We start from the raw sequence: 17,585 nt of genomic DNA on the forward strand, positions 1-17,585 counted from the left end.
CCTCAAAGGAAGCAGGACCAGAAGAGGCCCTGAAGGGGGGTAACATGGTGAAAAAGAGGGGAGGGGCTTCTGGTGGGAGAGTGACACAAGCCACAGAGTGTGGAGGAGGCATACAGCTTAGGACACGCGAAGGACCCTGGAAGGGGGTGGAGGACTCATGGAAAATCCAGAACCTACATAAACGATGGGAAAATAGCTGCATGGTCTCAGCATGAGCTGCCTTGCCACTGCCCTGCCCAGGGCCATCAGCCACAGCGGCAGTCATCCTACGCTTTGCTCCCCTGGGGAGATTAGCAAGCTCAGGAAGAGGTCAGCACAAATACTCCAGGGGTTACTGACGCTAGACGGAGGAATATCAGTGCAGGCCTACTCCTCCTGACTGGGCAGGGCTCTCACGTCTCTAACACTAGTAGGCTTGCTCTGGTCGTCAGGAGCCTTGCCCAAGGCTTGGCTGAATCTTTCCCTGTACCCAAGGAGATGGACAGATGAGCACTATGTGGTGGCTGGAGTCATGGGCACATCCCTAAGATGTCATGGTGGATGCTCAGGGAGGGTCAGTCGTCGAGGCCCCAGAAGCCAGGTCTGAGTTCTGTGAAGCTTAGTATTGGTCTCTTAGGATTGCTCCCCATGCTATGACCCTCCCACATCCCGGGTATCAGAGGGGGTGTCCACATTGCCTGGACCAGCTGCCAGGCCCCAAGGCCCCCAGGGAGGAGGGACTGTGACTTGGTTTTCTGCTGCCTCATTTGTTGCCCCTATCCTGGGAAAGGGATATTTAATGGATGCTAGCTGTCTGCTGTGGGACTTATTAACAGATCTAAATGGAGTCTACATGGCAAGAGGTGGTAAGTGGCTGCCTGCCCAATGAGGGACAGCCTTTTCCCTGAAAGGGCCTCAGGGTAAGCCCCCTAGGAGAAAGCCCTTCATACCTGGAATATCGGAGGGCGGATAATACATATTTTCTCTCTCTCTCTCTCTCTCTCTCTCTCTCTCTCTCTCTCCTCTCTCTCTCTCTCTCTCTCTCTCTCTCTCTGTCTCTCTCTGTCTCCCTCTCTCATCCCTCTCTCATACACAAATGAGTGTGTGTAGGACTCACAGTTAAATAAAAATCTGTTATCAGCCCCGGGAAGATGCAAGTGCTAGTGGCTGATCTGAATGCTGTGCAGGCGTGAGGGGTGGGGTGGGGATAGGGTAGACATGGCCTGAAGATGCTAATGGGAAAGGCTATGGCGAACTTTGGAATTAAGGAATATCATTAACCCTCAGCTGTGATCTTCAGAAAAGCCATTAACCCTCTGCCACTGAGGCAGACCTGCCTTCCCTGGGGACAGAGCCTTCATTCCAGGGGCCCTTGGCCCTTCCTCCTCTTTCTATTTCCCCTGGACTCACCCTGGCTCTCACCCTCATTCACTGCTGTCTGCTCTGCCCAGGCACAGCGGAGTCGTGCTGAGAGGAAGAACTGCTGGCGGCTGGTACTGCCTGAGGCTCCCAGCAAGCTAGGACCCTTGGCTCTGGGCCCAGAGACCACTTTAAACTTATTGTTTGGATCACAGCAGATCCCTTTCCCTCTCTGGGACTTAGTTGCATTTTTTTTGTTTTGTTTTTGTTTTGTTTTGGTCAAATAAATGACTTGTGCTTCACACTTTGAAAGCTGCTTGCAAGGCTGAAGGAGACAATGGACATTTTTCTAGTAGGCAGAAGTTCAGTTTGACTTAACTTAGCAAATATTGCCTGGGACGCCATGACAGACACTTGTAGGGTGTTGCAGGGACTACGGGAGAGCTAGAGGCAGACTCCGCCCCTTCCTAGAGCTTATCTTCCAAGAGTACAGAGTATATCTGTGATGTGAATAAATACCCACCCACTCCTGCCACTGTGCAGCGGCCTAATCAAGTTCTTGTAGTAGCAGTTAGGATATGTGAGGAGAAAGTCACACTGCTTAAGAATCTGGGGCAGGGAAGAGCTGAGAGTTGAGGTCAAGGATGAAGGTGAGAGAGGACTGAGACAGAAAATGGTGGATGGGTCTTCCCTGAGGCTGGGTGAGAATTGGAGCGATGGGCTCCTGTATCTGGACAAACAGTACATCGGTAATCGGGGCTTAGCTCTGTGTGAGAGAGGGGTGAAGGGGCCAAGGGAAGCCTGTGGTTCAGGGCGGGGCATCCCTTACCTGCTTCTGGAACGGAAAGGCTGAGACAAGGGTCCAGGCAAGAAGAGCAGCCAGTACTAGAGTGAACCCAGGGTGATGGGAAAGACTCTGAGAGCTTGGGAAGACTGGGAGACTGGGGCAGGGTGAGATGACGGGCACAGATGTCCTCCTCCATTTGTTTCACTTTTGGGAGCTCTGCCCCGATGCTGCAGGCTGTGAGAGCAACAGGAGCAAGCAGATGGGTCCAGCTCACAAGCCTATGTCCAACCGGATGTGTCTCATCTATCACTTGATTGACCAGAGCCCAGGTTTTGCCATCCTCACCAGGCTGGGGGAGGAGCGGGGAACAGACTGGAGGTGACCTGGTACGTTCTGTGGAACAGACTGGGGGTGACCTGGTACGTTCTGTTCTCCTTGCCTCACAGTCAGAAGCTAGAGAGCCCTCTTATCCCGGTGGCTCCTTTCTTCACAGCTTCTGACTTAGGCTATCAGCAAGTCAGAACCACATCCTCCTTAGGGATTGGCTCAAGGAAGTGTTTGTGACCTGTCTCTGGCCAATGACACCAGAAGGAAGGTTGGTTGGGAACTTAGTAGGCGGATTACTTACTAGTTTCTCATAAAAATCTAGCTCTTTACTAGCCTTTGCTCATATCTGGGCCAGAGACCTGGGACTCTTGCTCCCAGCAGCAGTAAGTTGTCTGAAAGATCGTTACTAGGTGTTAGAGATCATGTCCTTAAGGGCTACCACGGTGTGGCATCTGATGCCGAGACTATTTGTGATGAATGGCAGTAGATAGGTCCATCTGAGTTGGGGTTTCTATGGGGCTCATCACAGGCATCAGGTGCAATGATAAGGCTGGCCTCAGGGGGAGCACTTATCATAAAGGCTGTGAAACTCTGAAGGAGACAGAAGGGACTCTTGGCCTAGGTTAGTCTAACCGCCTTGTCAGTGACTTGCCAGTCACTAGGTCTGGAGGAACCATATGGTTTGTTGAAGGTCACACACTAGCAAGCTACAGAGTTAGACTCCAACCTAGGTCTGCTGGGTCTAGCAACCACTCCCCAGGGGGTTGTGGGAAACTCACAGCACTCCAAGATGTCAAAGACGACCAGACCTGGAAACTATCTGGTTCAGTCTCCACTCGACCAACTGTAAAGACGATGAAGTTCAGAAGGGGCAGGTAGGGGGGACTGTGTACTCTCCAGGCTCAGGATTCCTGATGGGATCTCTTTTACTTCCTAGCCTGTCTCTCTCATTTTCCCTGCTGGCCTCTGGGCCTCTCTGCACAGGCTACATGTAGCTTTAAACCTCGTCCATCTGACACCACACTGGGTAACCTTTAGCAAGTGTCTTGTTGTTGCTGGGCTCTGGCCTTGAGTCCCACAGACGGGAAAAGTGCTGGAGAAGTCTGTCACGAGGAGTGCCTTGCCCTTTTATGTGTAGTAGGCAGTGGAGACAGCCAGTGGTCAGGCCTGGAGAGGATCACTCATTAAAGCAGGCAGACGTCCTGCCCCTTGGGACAGCTGCCGATTGGTTCATAATTTTCTGTGCAAATGCAGGGCCATGTGTGAGGTGACTCTGGGGAAATCAGGCCGAGGATTGGTTTGATTTTGAAGCTGTCCCCATGATCCCCACTTTATCCCACCCTTCCCTGCCTACCATCACTCCTGTCTGCGTCTGAACCTTCTTTAAATGTCTGCCTTTACATGAAACTAGGACTTCGATCGAGTGTCTTGTTCTAATTTTAGTGGATAGATGACAGGAGGGACTTCCAAGCACACCCTGTCTTCTAAGCTTCCTCCATCATGTACAGCAAGCTCCGAGTGGCGTGCAGTCTATAGGAGGTTCATCTAGATGGCTGTTTCCTGGGCCCAGCTATGACCTGTGTACCTTTTCTTCAACATATTTAAGCAAATACTTTCCTGCCCAGTGAAATGACTCACTGCTAAAGAGACTTTCTGTTAATGCTAGCCACCTGAGTTTGATCTCTGGAACCTATATAAAGCCAGTTCCACAAAGCTGTCCTCTGACCTCTACGTGTGTGCTGTGATATAGTTGCCCCCTAATTATCAATACATTGATAATGAATTGAAAAGGAAAAAAAACCCTAGAAAGTGATGACTGAGTTGGCATAGTGACAAGTGTCTCTTTTACTAGGGCTGGGAGGGTAAAGCAGGCAGCCGGAGAGTATATAAGGAGACCCTGTCTCAAAAACAAGGCGAAGGGTTATGACTTGCCTTCCCTAACCATCCAGACATCTGCATTCCTTTTCTTTCATTAAAAAGGTATTAATGGAGGCTGAGAAAATGACCAGTTCTGTGAAGACCTTGCTAAAGATCTGAGTTCTGTCCTCAGCACATTTATGGAAAAGCTAGGCAAGGTGGTGAGCTCCTGGAATCCCAGCACGGAGAGGCAGAGACAGGCAGGTCCCTGGGGACTTGCTGGCCAGCTAGTCTAGTGAGCTAGACTCAGTAAGCAGTCTCAAAAAATAAGGCGAAGAAGGGCTGTCAAGATAGTTCAGTGACTGGTAAAGGTGCTGGCTGCCAAGACGGATAACCTGAGTTCGATCCTTGGGACCCATATGGTGGAATGAAAGAACAGCATCCTGCAAGTTGACTTCCATACGTGTTCTGTGGCATGTGAACACACAACACACCCCAAATTTTAAAAATATGAAAACAATCAAGTGGAAAACATTGCACGTTGACCTTTGTTCTACACACAAACACACACACACACTCATGCACACACAAACATGCATGTTCACATATCATCCTAAGTGTTTCACACCCACAAACCAGTAGCCCCCTGCTCTCTCTTCTCCCCAACACTTGATAACACTATTGTGCTTTTTGTCCCTGTGACTGTTGATTTGAGGTGTCCCACGACATGTGGAATCCATATTTGTTCTTTGTGTCTCCCCTTTTCTGCTTCCCTTAGCTCTGACAGTCCCTGTTGGCTTGTTACTAGATTAGATATGATCTGGGTGGATGTTCTATCTCCAGGTCTGAGGGCAGGTTCTGTGCAGCACACAGGAGCAGATCCTGGGCAGCAATGAGATGCAGTGAATGCTTCTCTGTAGTCAGCTGAGCTGCCGCCTGACGTCATGATGAAGGAATGTGTTGGTTACTAGTGTACTCGTGAGACGCCGTGGGTGAGAAGGAGCCATACCTGAGGATACCCATTCTGGCTGACCCGAGGCACATCAAAATTCATCGGTGATGAAATAGGGAAGGAAATCTGGGTGAGGGGCAGCCCCACAGAGGCAGGGTCCTGCCTGACTTGGTTGGCCCTGAAGAGGCAAGGAGACAGGAGTTGGTACTCTCTGACCAGTGGCCAGCCTGGCAGCTGGGACTCACACCTGGACTAGGTTAAAGTGAAGGGGTGAGTGCAGTGGACACCTTCTTTAAGTCTTATAAGAAACAAGCTGGTGATCTCTGGCCCAAGCCTTGGGAAGGCTTATTTTGGTCTGGAGATGACAATGGTAGCTCTCAGGCTTCCTCAGCGGTGACTTGAGATGACATTGGCTATATCAGAGCCAGTCAGCTTTACCATCTTTAAAGGTGACCTTACCTTCCCCACCTCATCTTTGAAAGTCTTTATCAGAATTGTTCCTGACTAGTGAGAATCCTGGCTTATGCTTATGGGTTGAAGAGCCTGTGGGGGAACGTGCATACGGGTTTGCAGTTTGGGTCCAGTGGGATATTATCACTGCAGCGGGACATTAGTGGTTATTCCTCCAGTAAGGAAGTGGGGCTTTTAGGGTCTAAACACTCAGAGTCGTAGGTAGTCAGGAAGTCAGCCTGGACAGTAGTGACAGGCGAAGGCTGACTCCAGGAGGGGTGCTGCCCCAGAGCACACAGGCCGCCTGAAGAACATTCCCCACTTTGGGCTTCAGTGGTCAAACTATCTGGACCTATTCCTGAGATTGTGACTCTAAAGGAGATCTGGGAACAGTGGAGACCACAGACTCCTCCAGGAGGCCAAGAGAGGACCCTCCCAACAGGACTAATGTTCCCAGATGACTTTATGTCATCTACTGAGAACCATCAGCAGCAGGATCCTGAATGAAGCCTTGAACCTGACAGGGAAAGGGGACCATGGCGTGGTAAGCTTAGGATGGCAGGCTTATTTGTTGGGGGAGGCAGAGGTGCCCCTGGGCAGGAAAAGGGGCCTCTCTTGGGTTTCTTAATACCAGCTTCTTCCTGTTCTTTAGGCCCTGTATGCTCAAAAATCTCAGGAGAGATCCCCACTTTCCCCTTCCAGGGCTTGGGTCTTCTGGAAGACAAAGGCAAAGTCTGCTATGGAAAGCTCACTAGAGCCTCAAGTCAAGGTGTGTGGGGAGCTTAGAAGGAACTTAGGTGAGGGGAAGTTTTCCCCATCCCAGCCTTCTGCCCTCTCCTCCCTCCTAACCTGTACCCACTTACTTAAACTCAGTATAGCTGGGGACCACCCGAGCAATCACCACCATAGGGCTGGGGTTGTTGACCAGGGGCTCATTGACTCCCTGAACCAAGACCTGGAGAAGAGAGGAGGAAACAGGTGAAGTCTTGTGACTTGTGCCCCCCACCACTAGCCACAGCCAGCCCCCATCCTTAGAGCCTTTTGGCTCTCAGCTGAGCCTCCCAGTGAGCCTCTGATGTCAGTGCAGAGCCGTCATGCCCTATTGCTCATAAGAACTCTGACAGGTATGCGGGCTGCAGGGGATGGTGCAGGTGTGGCTGGAGGGGATGGGTAATTTACACCTGCTGTGTGCTGACTCTGGCCAGGGGTGAATGAGACAGTGGTACCCGGACACCTGCTCCTGATCGTCTGGTGAGTAGCTGAAGCAATTTCTTTTCCCACCGTGTCTCCTGGTCTACCATCAGTAACAGACGGGTGTTGTTGTGGCTGTAACTGTGACATATTCGGGAGGAAGGTCTGTAAACTGCAACAAGGGAGTGGGTGGATGGGCTGCTGGGGGACAGGGTAGCTCAGACTCTACTAGACAAGGCAGAGACTGAGGCAGGAGTGGGGCAGCTCGACAGTCCTGGAGGTGTGACTCCTTCCTGGATGAAACTTGGGGACAGCAAAGCCATCTTGATTTTACTTTTCCTTGTTTCATATATTGGAGTAATAAATTGTTTCTTATATTGGCTGTCCTAGAAAGGGGCCAGACAGAAGAAAGGGAAGAGATGCCTGCTGGTTCCCAAGCGGGGTGGCTGTGGGAGAAGCAGAGATGTCATGCAAGATCTCTGGGCTCTTATATCAGACTCATTTGGGTCTCAGTGTCCCCAGATATGACATGGGACTAGAGATCAGTTATTGCCCTACCAGGCTCATGGTGCTCCATGGCAAGGGGTCAGATCAGATCTGCCGGGGTAGGAGAAGGCTAGCGTCAGAGTCCTGTGGGTCGCACATAGACATCTGTGGATGGGACTCTATGGCTTAGGGAAAGGCTCAGGGCCCAGGAGCCTGCGCCATGCCTGCCTCAAGCATCTATCATTCCTTCCGAAGCTGTCGCTGGGCTGAAAGGTGAGAGGTTATGGTGTGGCTCGTGCTTGGTCTGCCCAGTGGCTGAGGGTGTATAAATAGCTATTGGGAGGATGAGGGGTGAAAGAGGCTGTGAACGCTCAGCAGTAGACCAGCCGAGTTCAGGAAGCGCCAGGGAGATGGCAGGCTTTGTCTGGCAGTCTTAAGCCCTAGGTCATGGGTCCTTACCCCAACAGGAAAGAACAGACCTGAACACAGCCAGGGACTGGACCAGGGTATGGAAGATGGGCTTTTCCTTGCTCCTAGCAGTGCAAAATCCAAGGGAGCCTATTGTTGCTCCCTGAAATACACAGGCACACAAGAAACTCAGCTGCCACTCGGCCCCTTTTTCCTCCATCCAAGGGCAATACAAGAAGAAGAGACCAGGGCACTTTTGTCCCAATCAGGAATTGTCCTCACAAATTCTGGCTATTTTGTTGTTTATGTTTTAAATATTTTTTGAAAAATTATTCTTATTGTGTGTATGGTATGTTTGTCTGTGGGAGGTGTGCTTGTGCATGGTGCATACTTACATGCATGTGTGTGTGTGTGTGTGTGTGTGTGTGTGTGAGAGAGAGAGAGAGAGAGAGAGAGAGAATAGGCCACAGGACAACCTTACGGAGTCAGTTCTCTGTGTGTATTTCAGGGACTGAACTTATGTCATCAGGTTTGCAGGCGAACACTTTACCCACTGAGCCCTCTCGCTAGCCCCACTGTGGCTAATTTGGAAAGATCTCATCACTTTTGTCCTTGTTGGTTTCTTCCCTAGACACCTCTGATCCATACTCTAAGGCCAACCGGAGGCAATCAAGGGCTCCACCTGTCCCCACAGTCCCCCAGTGCTGGTACCTCCAGAGCGGTATGGTCACAGCCTATGTAGCGGGGTAGCAAGCTGCCCTTCCGAACCACGGTGGCATATAGGCGGGTCTTGGCAGTGGCTTCATCAGCTTTCTCAGACTGCTTGGGGTGAAGACAGGATGGAGACAGAAGATACATAGGAAGGAGCATGTCTAAGGGGCAGAACCTGGTCATAAATCCAGCCCTGTGCGGACACTTGCTTATCATTGCACCACTGGGACTCCAGCTGTAATTAAAGCTCATGGTCCCTGGGAGCCCTTCCAAGAAGATCAGCCAATAAATCTCCCCTTTTCCGTTTGAATATTTCATTGCCCTCACAAACACTACTGCTGCCTGTTCTCTGGGTGAAAATGTGATAAGGATGCCTGCGGTGTTGGTGGACAGAGGGCTGGGGGTGGGGGGCTAGGGGCTGGCAGAAGACAGATCTAAGGCTATCTCCAGGGTCTCGGGGAGGAGGTTTGCTTTCCTGCCTGCCCTGGTTCCCCTTCTGTAGTCCTGGAAGCCAGGGAAGATAAAGATCTCTGGCATCGTAGTGGAAGAGTTGCTTGGCAGGAAGGGGAGTGCCAAGGCCTGGGGGAAGGAGAAGGGATGGGAACTACCCACGCTGAGTTCTTCCCATGTGCGAGCACTTCACCCGTTACCACACCAGAACCTGTACAGAGGTGCCATGTCTTGCCTTCGCTATGGAGTAATGGAGGTCTGGGGTAAAGTGGCCTCTTATGGGTACACAGCTAGGAAGTGGCAGACCTGGGAAGGAACCCAGACAATCTTATCTCATATTGTCCTCTCCTTTGAAAGGAAAAGTTCTGGAGTGCATGTTGGAGGAGAGCAAGGTGATGCTTCTACTCCTTTGTGGTCCAGGACCAGGCATTCAGTAGGTGCTTAATAAATACTTGATCAATAAGAGTGGATCTTCCCCTTCACAAATCAGCACTAAGGAGTCTAGTCCAAGGTTGAGAGGCTGGAATTTCTTCTCCAGGTTAGTATTCAGCTGTCCCCCTGACAGGGTTCATTCTGGAGAATGTTTTGCCTACCAAACTTAAACTCCACATCTCCGGCTTGGGAGGTGCATGACCTGGGCCCACCCTCCACTCTGTTCTCAGAGAACATTTGGGAACATCAAAGCACTTCCCGTCAGATCTCCCCTACCCAGGTGGAGGTTAGGCTGAGCCCAGGGCTTGGTAGGCTTACCTTTTTAAACTCAAAGTGGTACGGGTGGAAGACACGTAGGTATTTAATGGGGACTGTATAGGACACCAGCTCCTCTTTCTTGTTGCTGTCCATCACCTTCAGGATGACATCTGGAGAGAGTGGAGGAGGGGAAGGAGCTTTCCCAGTGATGGGAGACAGCGAGAGGCAAGGGACATTGTGGAGACAGACAGATGTTGGAACGCATGGAGGAATGCAGGCCTTTCCTTGAGTATCTCTTTTCATAGAATTAAACACTCCCTTCTGGAGTGAGGGGGAAGGCTCAGAAAACTCAGGAAAACCATGAAATGGAAAGGCTCAGAAAATTACAAAATTCACAATCCTACCCCAGATGATAACAGCAGTCAACAATTACTGGTAAAAGGGGACTCTCTGGTGGAGCTGCCTGCAAGCTGTGCCAGAATCTACACACACACACACACACACACACACACACACACACACACACACACTCACACACCACATTCTCCCTCACACACACACACACACACACACACACACCACCCCCACCACCCCCCCACTCACACACACACACTCACACACCACATCCCCCCCCACTCACACACACACACACACATACACACCACCCCCACCACCCCCACACTCACACACACATCCCACACTCACACACACATTCACACACCACATTCCCCCCCCACACTCACATACACACACACACCACACCCCCTCCACACACACACACACCACCCCCACCACCCCCACACTCACACACACATCCCACACTCACACACCACATTCCCCCCCACACTCACACACACACACACACACACCACCCCCACCACCCCCACACTCACACACACACCCCACACTCACACACACACACACTCACACACACACCCCACACTCACATACACACACACACTCACACACCACACCCCCCTCCACACACACACACACACACACACACTCACACATACATGCCGCTTTTGTGAGTTGCCTCCCAAGCTGAGGGTGAGCTTTTCAGTGATTTCGCTGCCTTCGGGCCACCCATGCTCCTGTGATTGTACCGGCTGGTTTTTGCCAAGTAGGCACAAACTAGAGTCACGTAGGAAGAAGGACCACCAGGTGGGGAATGACTCCATCAGACTGAATTGCAGGCATGTTTTTGGGGCATTTTCTTAATTACTAATTGATGCAGGGGGCCCAGTCCATCGTGGGCGGTGCCATCCTTAGGCAGATGGGCCGGGTCCATATAAGAAAAGTAATGAGCAAGCCAGTAAACAGAGTTCTTCTGTTAATTTTTGCTCTAAGCTACTATCTTGAGTTCCTGCCTTGGTTTTCCCTGATGGACTATAACCTGTAAGTCAAATAAACCCTTTCTTCCCCAAGTTGTTTTTGGTTAATGCTTTATCACAGCGATAGGGAAGGAGACTAAGATAGTAGGTCCTTCCTTGAAGTAACCTAAATAAACTTTCTGGTCCATCAAGCTACACTTGAGAGGAATCATTAGTTTGTCATGCTACACCACGTGGGGTAAACACATTTGTTTTCCTGGGGAAAGTCACATGACACATGTACATGTGAGGATCACACATGTGTATAAAAACCCAGGCACTATTTGTATTTCTATCCAGGGCAAGGCTCCATGTCATGTACTGTGAGAACCTCCAAATGTGAATAACCTCCGACCCAAGAATGGTCACATAGGACCAAGTCCAGTCCCAGAAGGCAATAGACATACGTAAGCATAGTATCACAGGCCAACAGTAATAGCGCCCCCTGCAGGACAAAGATCCCTTAGTCAGGCGCATTCCCACCAGCTCTTCACGCGGAATGGGAAGGAGTGTGTCCTGTATGTTTTAGGTAGGGAAAGAGAGGCTCAATTAAGAACAACAATCTATTCAAGAAAACTCTCAATATAATAACCAGGAAAAGTCTACTCCATGGGGCTAGAGAGACGGCTCAGCTTCAAGAGTACTAGCAGCTCTCCAGATGACCTGGATTCAATTTCCAGAACCCACAAGGCAATTAACAACACTGGTAACTCCAGGTCCAGATCTCACAACTCCTTCTGGTCTCCATAGGCACAGACATGCAGGCAGGCAAACTGCCCACACTCATAAAATAAAAATAAATAATTAAAGAAGCTTACTCCAAGTAAATTCAGTACTTTTGGGAGGTTTAATTTGATTTTCATTTTCTGTGAGTGAGTGTTTGCCTACATGACTGCATGTGCACCATGTAAGAGCTTTGTGCCTGCAAAGGCCAGAGAGGGTATCAGATTCCCTGGGACTGGAGTGTGGTGTGGTAGTTTGAACACAACTGCCCCTATAAGCTCATAGGGAGTGGCACTATTAGGAGGTGTGGCTTTGTTAGAGTAGGCTTTGTTATGGCCTTGTTGGAGGAAACGTGTTACTGTGGAGGCAGGTTTTGAGGTTTCATTTATGCTCCAACCATGTCCAGTGTCTCAGTTTACTTCCTGCTGCCTTTGGAACAAGATGTAGAATTCTCAGCTCCTTCTCCAGTACCATGTCTACCTGCATGCCACCATGTCCCACCATGGTGATTAATGGACTAAACCTCTGAACTGTAAGCCACCCCAATTAAATATTTTCCCCTATAAAAGCTGTTGTGGTCATGTTGTCTCTTTATAGCAATAGAAACCCCAACTAGGACAGAATACAGGTACTGGAGTACTACTGTGAGAGACCTGACAATGGTTTTATTTGAAAGAATCTAGACCTTGTGACTGTGAATTAGAAAAGCAATTGAATGTTTTAAGTGCTGCTTAATGGACCATCCTAGTAAGAGCATGGAAGACAGTGGTGCTGAGTGCGAGTGGATGAACTGTGGGGGCCTGGCTCAAGATGTCTCAGAGGAGAACAATAGTAACGTGTGGAAAATAACAGTAATATGTAGCCTAGAGATTGATCTTATGATATTTTGGTTTAGAATATGGCTACTTTTCACCCTTGTCCAAAGAGTCTGCCCAAAGCTAAAGTGAAGGGTTTTAGATAAATTCCATTGGCAGAGGAAATCTCAAAACAGCCTAGTATAGTCTCTGTTGTGTGGTTATTAGTAACTCTAATGAAGATTTATAATTAAAAGGAGTAAGCTGAGCAAATAAAAATACAAAATGTACAGATTGAGAAAAGGGGGCACCAGGTAGTAGACAGGCGCTAAATCCTGTGTTTAAGGAGATAAATCAGATTAAGACATGGAATAAAGGGAGTGGTGACCTCAGGGCAAGATCCCACCCAGTTTAGCTTCCAACTTGTGAAAAGGGATAAAGAAAAGCTTAGAACTGGGCATGGTAGTTCACACCTTTAATCCCAGTACTCAGAAGGCAGAGGCTGGCAGATCTCAGAGTGTGAGGCCAGCCTGGTCTATAGATCCAGTTTCAGGTCAATCAAGCTTAGGGAGTGAAGGAAGACAGAAAGCTGGGCAAGATGTATTTGAACAAGGGGGCCACCAGCAAGCAGCAGAACTTGGCAGCTTCTGCCCTGTGGTTCTGGCTTTAAGCATAGAAGGAAGAGGTAATAGAATATTCCTTCATTACTCCTCAGCAATTTAGGAAAGCTGCTGGGGTCAGGCATGTGTCAGGGGTGTCCTTGAATGGAGACCTAGAGAGGCCATTGTGTGAAACTGTGAAGTTGAAGCCTGGATTGCCTTGGAGACCCCAAGATATTGGAGATGCCAAAGCTGTGGGATACCTGTCGAGGAAAACTGCTAACAGGAGTGGAACCAGCAGACAGAGAGAGAGAGAGAGAGAGAGAGAATTTTGTTGCAGTCAACAAAACTGAAAGGAGTTGCGATCTGAAGAGCACTTTGACATCAGACATGGAGATGCAGAGTTTGGAGTCTGCCCAGCTGGTTTTCAGTCTTGCTTTGGTCCAGTATTTCCTCACTGTCCTCCCTTTCCTATGTTTTAGAATGGTAACGTATATCCTGTGCCATTATATGTTGGAAGTCTGTGATATGCTTTTTTAAAATTTTTATTTTATAAGGAATTACAGTTAAGAAATTGCATGAATCTCAGAGGAGACTTTGAACTTCAGACATTAAAACATTGTTGAGACTGTGGTAGACTATGGGGACTTTTGAAGTTGGACTAAATGCATTTTACATCATGATATTGTTACAAGTTTATGGGGATCAGTGAGAAGAACTTGGTAGTTTGAATGTAATTACCCCCATAAGATCATAGGGAGTGGCCTATTAGGAGGTGTGGCTTTGTTGGAGTAGGTATGGCCTTGTTGGAGGAAGCCTGCCACTGTAGAGGCAGATTGTGAGGTCTCATATATGTTCAAGCCATGCCCAGTGTCTCAGCCTTCCTGTTGCCTTTGGATCAGGATGTAGAATTCTCAGCTCCTTCTCCAGCACCATGTCTGCCTGCATGCCACCATCTCCCATCATGGACTAAACTTCTAAAACTGCAAGCAAGCCACCCCAATTAAATGTTTTCATCTTTAAGAGTTTCCATGGTCACAGTGTCTCTTCACAGCAACAGAAACTCTAAGTCATGGAGTTACAGACAGATGTGAGCTGCCATGTGCCTGCTGGGAGCTGAGTCCAGGTCCTCTACAATAGCAACAAGTGCTTTTAAACACTAAGCCATTTTTTTCCAGTCTTTGCTCCAAAGAAATTAGAATAAATATCAGTACACCATTTAGTAAACATTTCCCAGAGACAACATCGTCTCCTAAAATCAGGACAAACTTTAAGGAGAAAGCCAGCATCCTGGAAATGATCACGGTGCCCACTCATGAGCACCTGCTGTGTTCCAGGCACAATGCTAAAAATTACCCAGCTAGAATTCCTATGAATTCTTATAGCAAGTATCATCACCTTTCTCTCTAAAATATGAGCTGTGGCATTCAAAGGGGGCATGGAACTGGATCAACATCCCACAGCTGGGAAATGGTGGCAAGGAAGCTGGATTCAGTGACTCCCTTCATTTTCCCCATTCTTGGAAATCTGTGAATTTTTTAGAAGAAGAAAGTGGTGGGGAATGAGGACAGAGGAGAAGGATAAAGGGATGGGGGAGAGAAGATGGAGCTGGAAGAAGGAGAATCTAAAGAGATACAGAGAAAAATGGGCAAGAAAGAACAAGGAGTTTGTTTGAGGGGTGCCCTTCCCTAGAGGACAATTGAGCACCACAAACAGCTGCTGCCCCAGCCCTGTGCACTCCTCCCACCTGCAGTGGGGTGACCAGAGGGTAGGAAGCTATTCTTTCTCAGTCTTCCTTACAGATACCCTGAACGCACAGAGAGGGGAAGCCACTTGCCAAGAGTGGGCTGCATGGGATCCAAACCCAGAAAGAAAGAGGCACTGGAAGGCTTGCAACGGACCAGAAGAAAGCGTAGTACCTCCAGGATTGGAAGTCAGGAAATCTGGGTTCTTTTACTAAGGTGCTAATTTGCTTTCTGGCCTCTAGGAAGTCATTTATTCCCTCTGGGCTTCTGTATAACATTAATACTTTAAATAACCAAACAGAAAAGAAAGAAATCTTATCCAATTCCTAAGATTTCTGAGGAAGGACTTATGAATGAGGACCACTCACCCCGGCTCTCATCAGTTTACCCTTGTTAACCATCTGCAGCTCTCCACACAATCACCCATCCCTGAACAGACCTGAAGATTATGCAGGGGGAACCCAGCACTCCCAGCCAAGGTCCAACAACACTAGCCAAGGAAGCTATAAACACTTACCTACTCCCCACGGACTCTGAGTCCCCCAAAAAATTGGAATTTATGAGACCCTACATCTCTGCCTATCATGGGACACCCTGTTTTTGTAGGAAACTGGGCCTGAGCTGTAACTGGGGGGATGGTCACCCATTTCTTCCATGATCTTGTCTTCTTGTTTCAAACATGCTTCACCAGCTTCCTGTTTGGGCACTGAGCCTTTCTGCTTCCCACCACTCCTTTTGTGTTGCCAACAAGCCATTTTGGTTACCCGCCCACTTTGGCCTTGATCCAGGGTCTAAAACTCCCCTTTGCTTTTCATCAACATGCCCTCGAGCCACCTCCCCCACCCAATCCTCTTGCCTCTTGGCCTGGCCCCCAGTTCCCTACCGCTGTAGATATCACCACAGCAACCAGTTCCAACTAGGTTCCAACAAGCGACTTTAGTCTGCAAAGAGGTGCCTGCCAATATTCTCTGATTCGTGTGGCCTCCTCACCCTCCTGCCCCTCCTGTCTCTCCTGCAGTTAGTCCTGCTTCTGGCTATACAAAAGACTCAAGACCACTGACCATGTCACGTCCTCCCTCATTTCATTCCAGCTGTGCATGGCAGAAGGCAGGGTCCACCTACCACCCCTACTAGCTTACACACACACACACACACACACACACACACACACACACACACACACACAGAGAGAGAGAGAGAGAGAGAACGGGGTAGGGGAGACTATAGCACAGACAGCAGTATTATGCAATGGCATTTACAGAAACACACAAGCCAGCACACAGATCCCCACAAAGTGTGAATGTACAAGCACACATGTGTATCTGTGAAATCCCAGGACTGTTTTTGCTTCTGTTCCACACCTTTTCCAAGGATTCCCACAGCTCCGCTTCCCCCTTTACAGGAAGGAAACTATTTCCTTGCCTGACTGCAGCTAGCCTTCTCCTTGTGGGTGGGAGTCCACTGCATTCCCTCTTTCCCTCCCACGGTCTCATGATAGTCAGCTCTTGGCTCTGGGAGGTGAACAAGGACAGTAAAGCCTGCTGTCTCTTCTAGAGATACCTGCAAGAAGTAAAGATGCTGATCTGACTAGCTGAGTCCAGGGACATGGCAAGGGACCTCTGCTCTGTGCCATTAGTCTTCCCAGGCTTCCCAGAGACAGTGCTCCCAGGTTGCCCAGAGCCATTGTGCCCAGGCTGCCCAGCGCCAGTGCTCCCAGGCTGCCCAGTGTCAGTGCTCCCAGGCTGTCCAGCGCCAGTGCTCCCAGGCTGCCCAGTGTCAGTGCTCCCAGGCTGTCCAGCGCCAGTGCTCCCAGGCTGCCCAGTGCCAATGCTCCAAGGCTGCCCAGCGCCAGTGTTCCCAATCAGTTCTGGCATCAGCAGCCAGTACTTTGATATGCCCAGCCTAACCTCTCACTTGAGGGTAGACGTTAGATTGTCTCACAGTGAGAAACAACAGGGCACACTTGCAAGCATCTGGTCTAGGACCAAGGGAAGACTGGCCAGGGATAAAGATCCACTCTAGCTAGAGGTGTTAATCACACAAACCCAAAGTCAGATAGAGCCTGGAGCTCCAGTGATATTGCCTGGTCCATCAGTGCTTACCCAGGACTTGTGTAATTTAAATTCCCAAGCCTTAGTCTTCTCTTCTAAGAGCATAGCTCCTCTTAGGAGGTGGTGACTCTAATGATGGATGTGTGGGGACATGCTACAAGACTATAAAGTGGCATTTCCATGGGACATGGCAGTAATAACAACCATGAAAATAATAACAACTGCCATAAAAAACGATAAGCTCACATTGTCTGGAAAATTCATTTATGTGGAACAACTCATTTTTCCAGCAGGCTGGGGGTGATGAGGCGTGATGGGATTATGATTTTCTTTTTCAAATGCTTTTTATCGGAGCCCAGGGAGGTGTTCAGGTGATCTCCAGCTGTGTAGGGAGGAGCCCACTTTTTGCCTTCCATGGCGGGTAGGGCTGTGTTCACTGCCCCTCCCACACGCCAACCCCTAGCCCCAAGCCCCCAGCCTCACCTTCTTGTCCTGCATCCTCTGCCTGGATCTCCACTTTCACTGTGTCCCCCCAGATGGGTGTTCTGGTGGGTTCTGAGGTCACAGAGGTCACTGCTTTGGGGCTGTGAGAGGTGGCTTCCTCTGATGTGGTTTTTCTGGAGAGGAGGGGCGTTTGAGTTAGAAGCAGCCTT

At 49.4% G+C, this 17,585-nt stretch overlaps 1 protein-coding gene across 6 annotated transcripts in view; it reads right to left on the reverse strand.

Annotated features, from left to right (window-relative positions):
• Ccdc33 (coiled-coil domain containing 33) overlaps window positions 1-17,585 on the reverse strand; it is an 84,041-nt gene that overhangs the window by 46,190 nt on the left and 20,266 nt on the right. For 3 of the 6 annotated variants that reach the window (XM_085689119.2, XM_048424181.3, XM_048424185.3), the window contains exons 3-7: window positions 17,416-17,549; window positions 9,708-9,817; window positions 8,508-8,615; window positions 6,575-6,666; window positions 5,319-5,439 (exon numbers count right to left, since the gene is read on the reverse strand). In XM_085689119.2, coding sequence (XP_085545245.2) covers window positions 5,319-5,439; window positions 6,575-6,666; window positions 8,508-8,615; window positions 9,708-9,817; window positions 17,416-17,549 — 565 coding nt within the window. Of the gene's footprint in view, window positions 1-5,318; window positions 5,440-6,574; window positions 6,667-8,507; window positions 8,619-9,707; window positions 9,818-17,415; window positions 17,550-17,585 lie in introns of all 6 variants that reach the window. The other 3 variants (XM_048424183.3, XM_048424179.3, XM_048424182.3) reach the window with 1 other exon arrangement.

This window comes from Myodes glareolus, chromosome 4, assembly GCF_982192425.1.
Source record: "Myodes glareolus chromosome 4, mMyoGla1.1, whole genome shotgun sequence".
Taxonomy (NCBI): Eukaryota; Metazoa; Chordata; class Mammalia; order Rodentia; family Cricetidae; genus Myodes; species Myodes glareolus.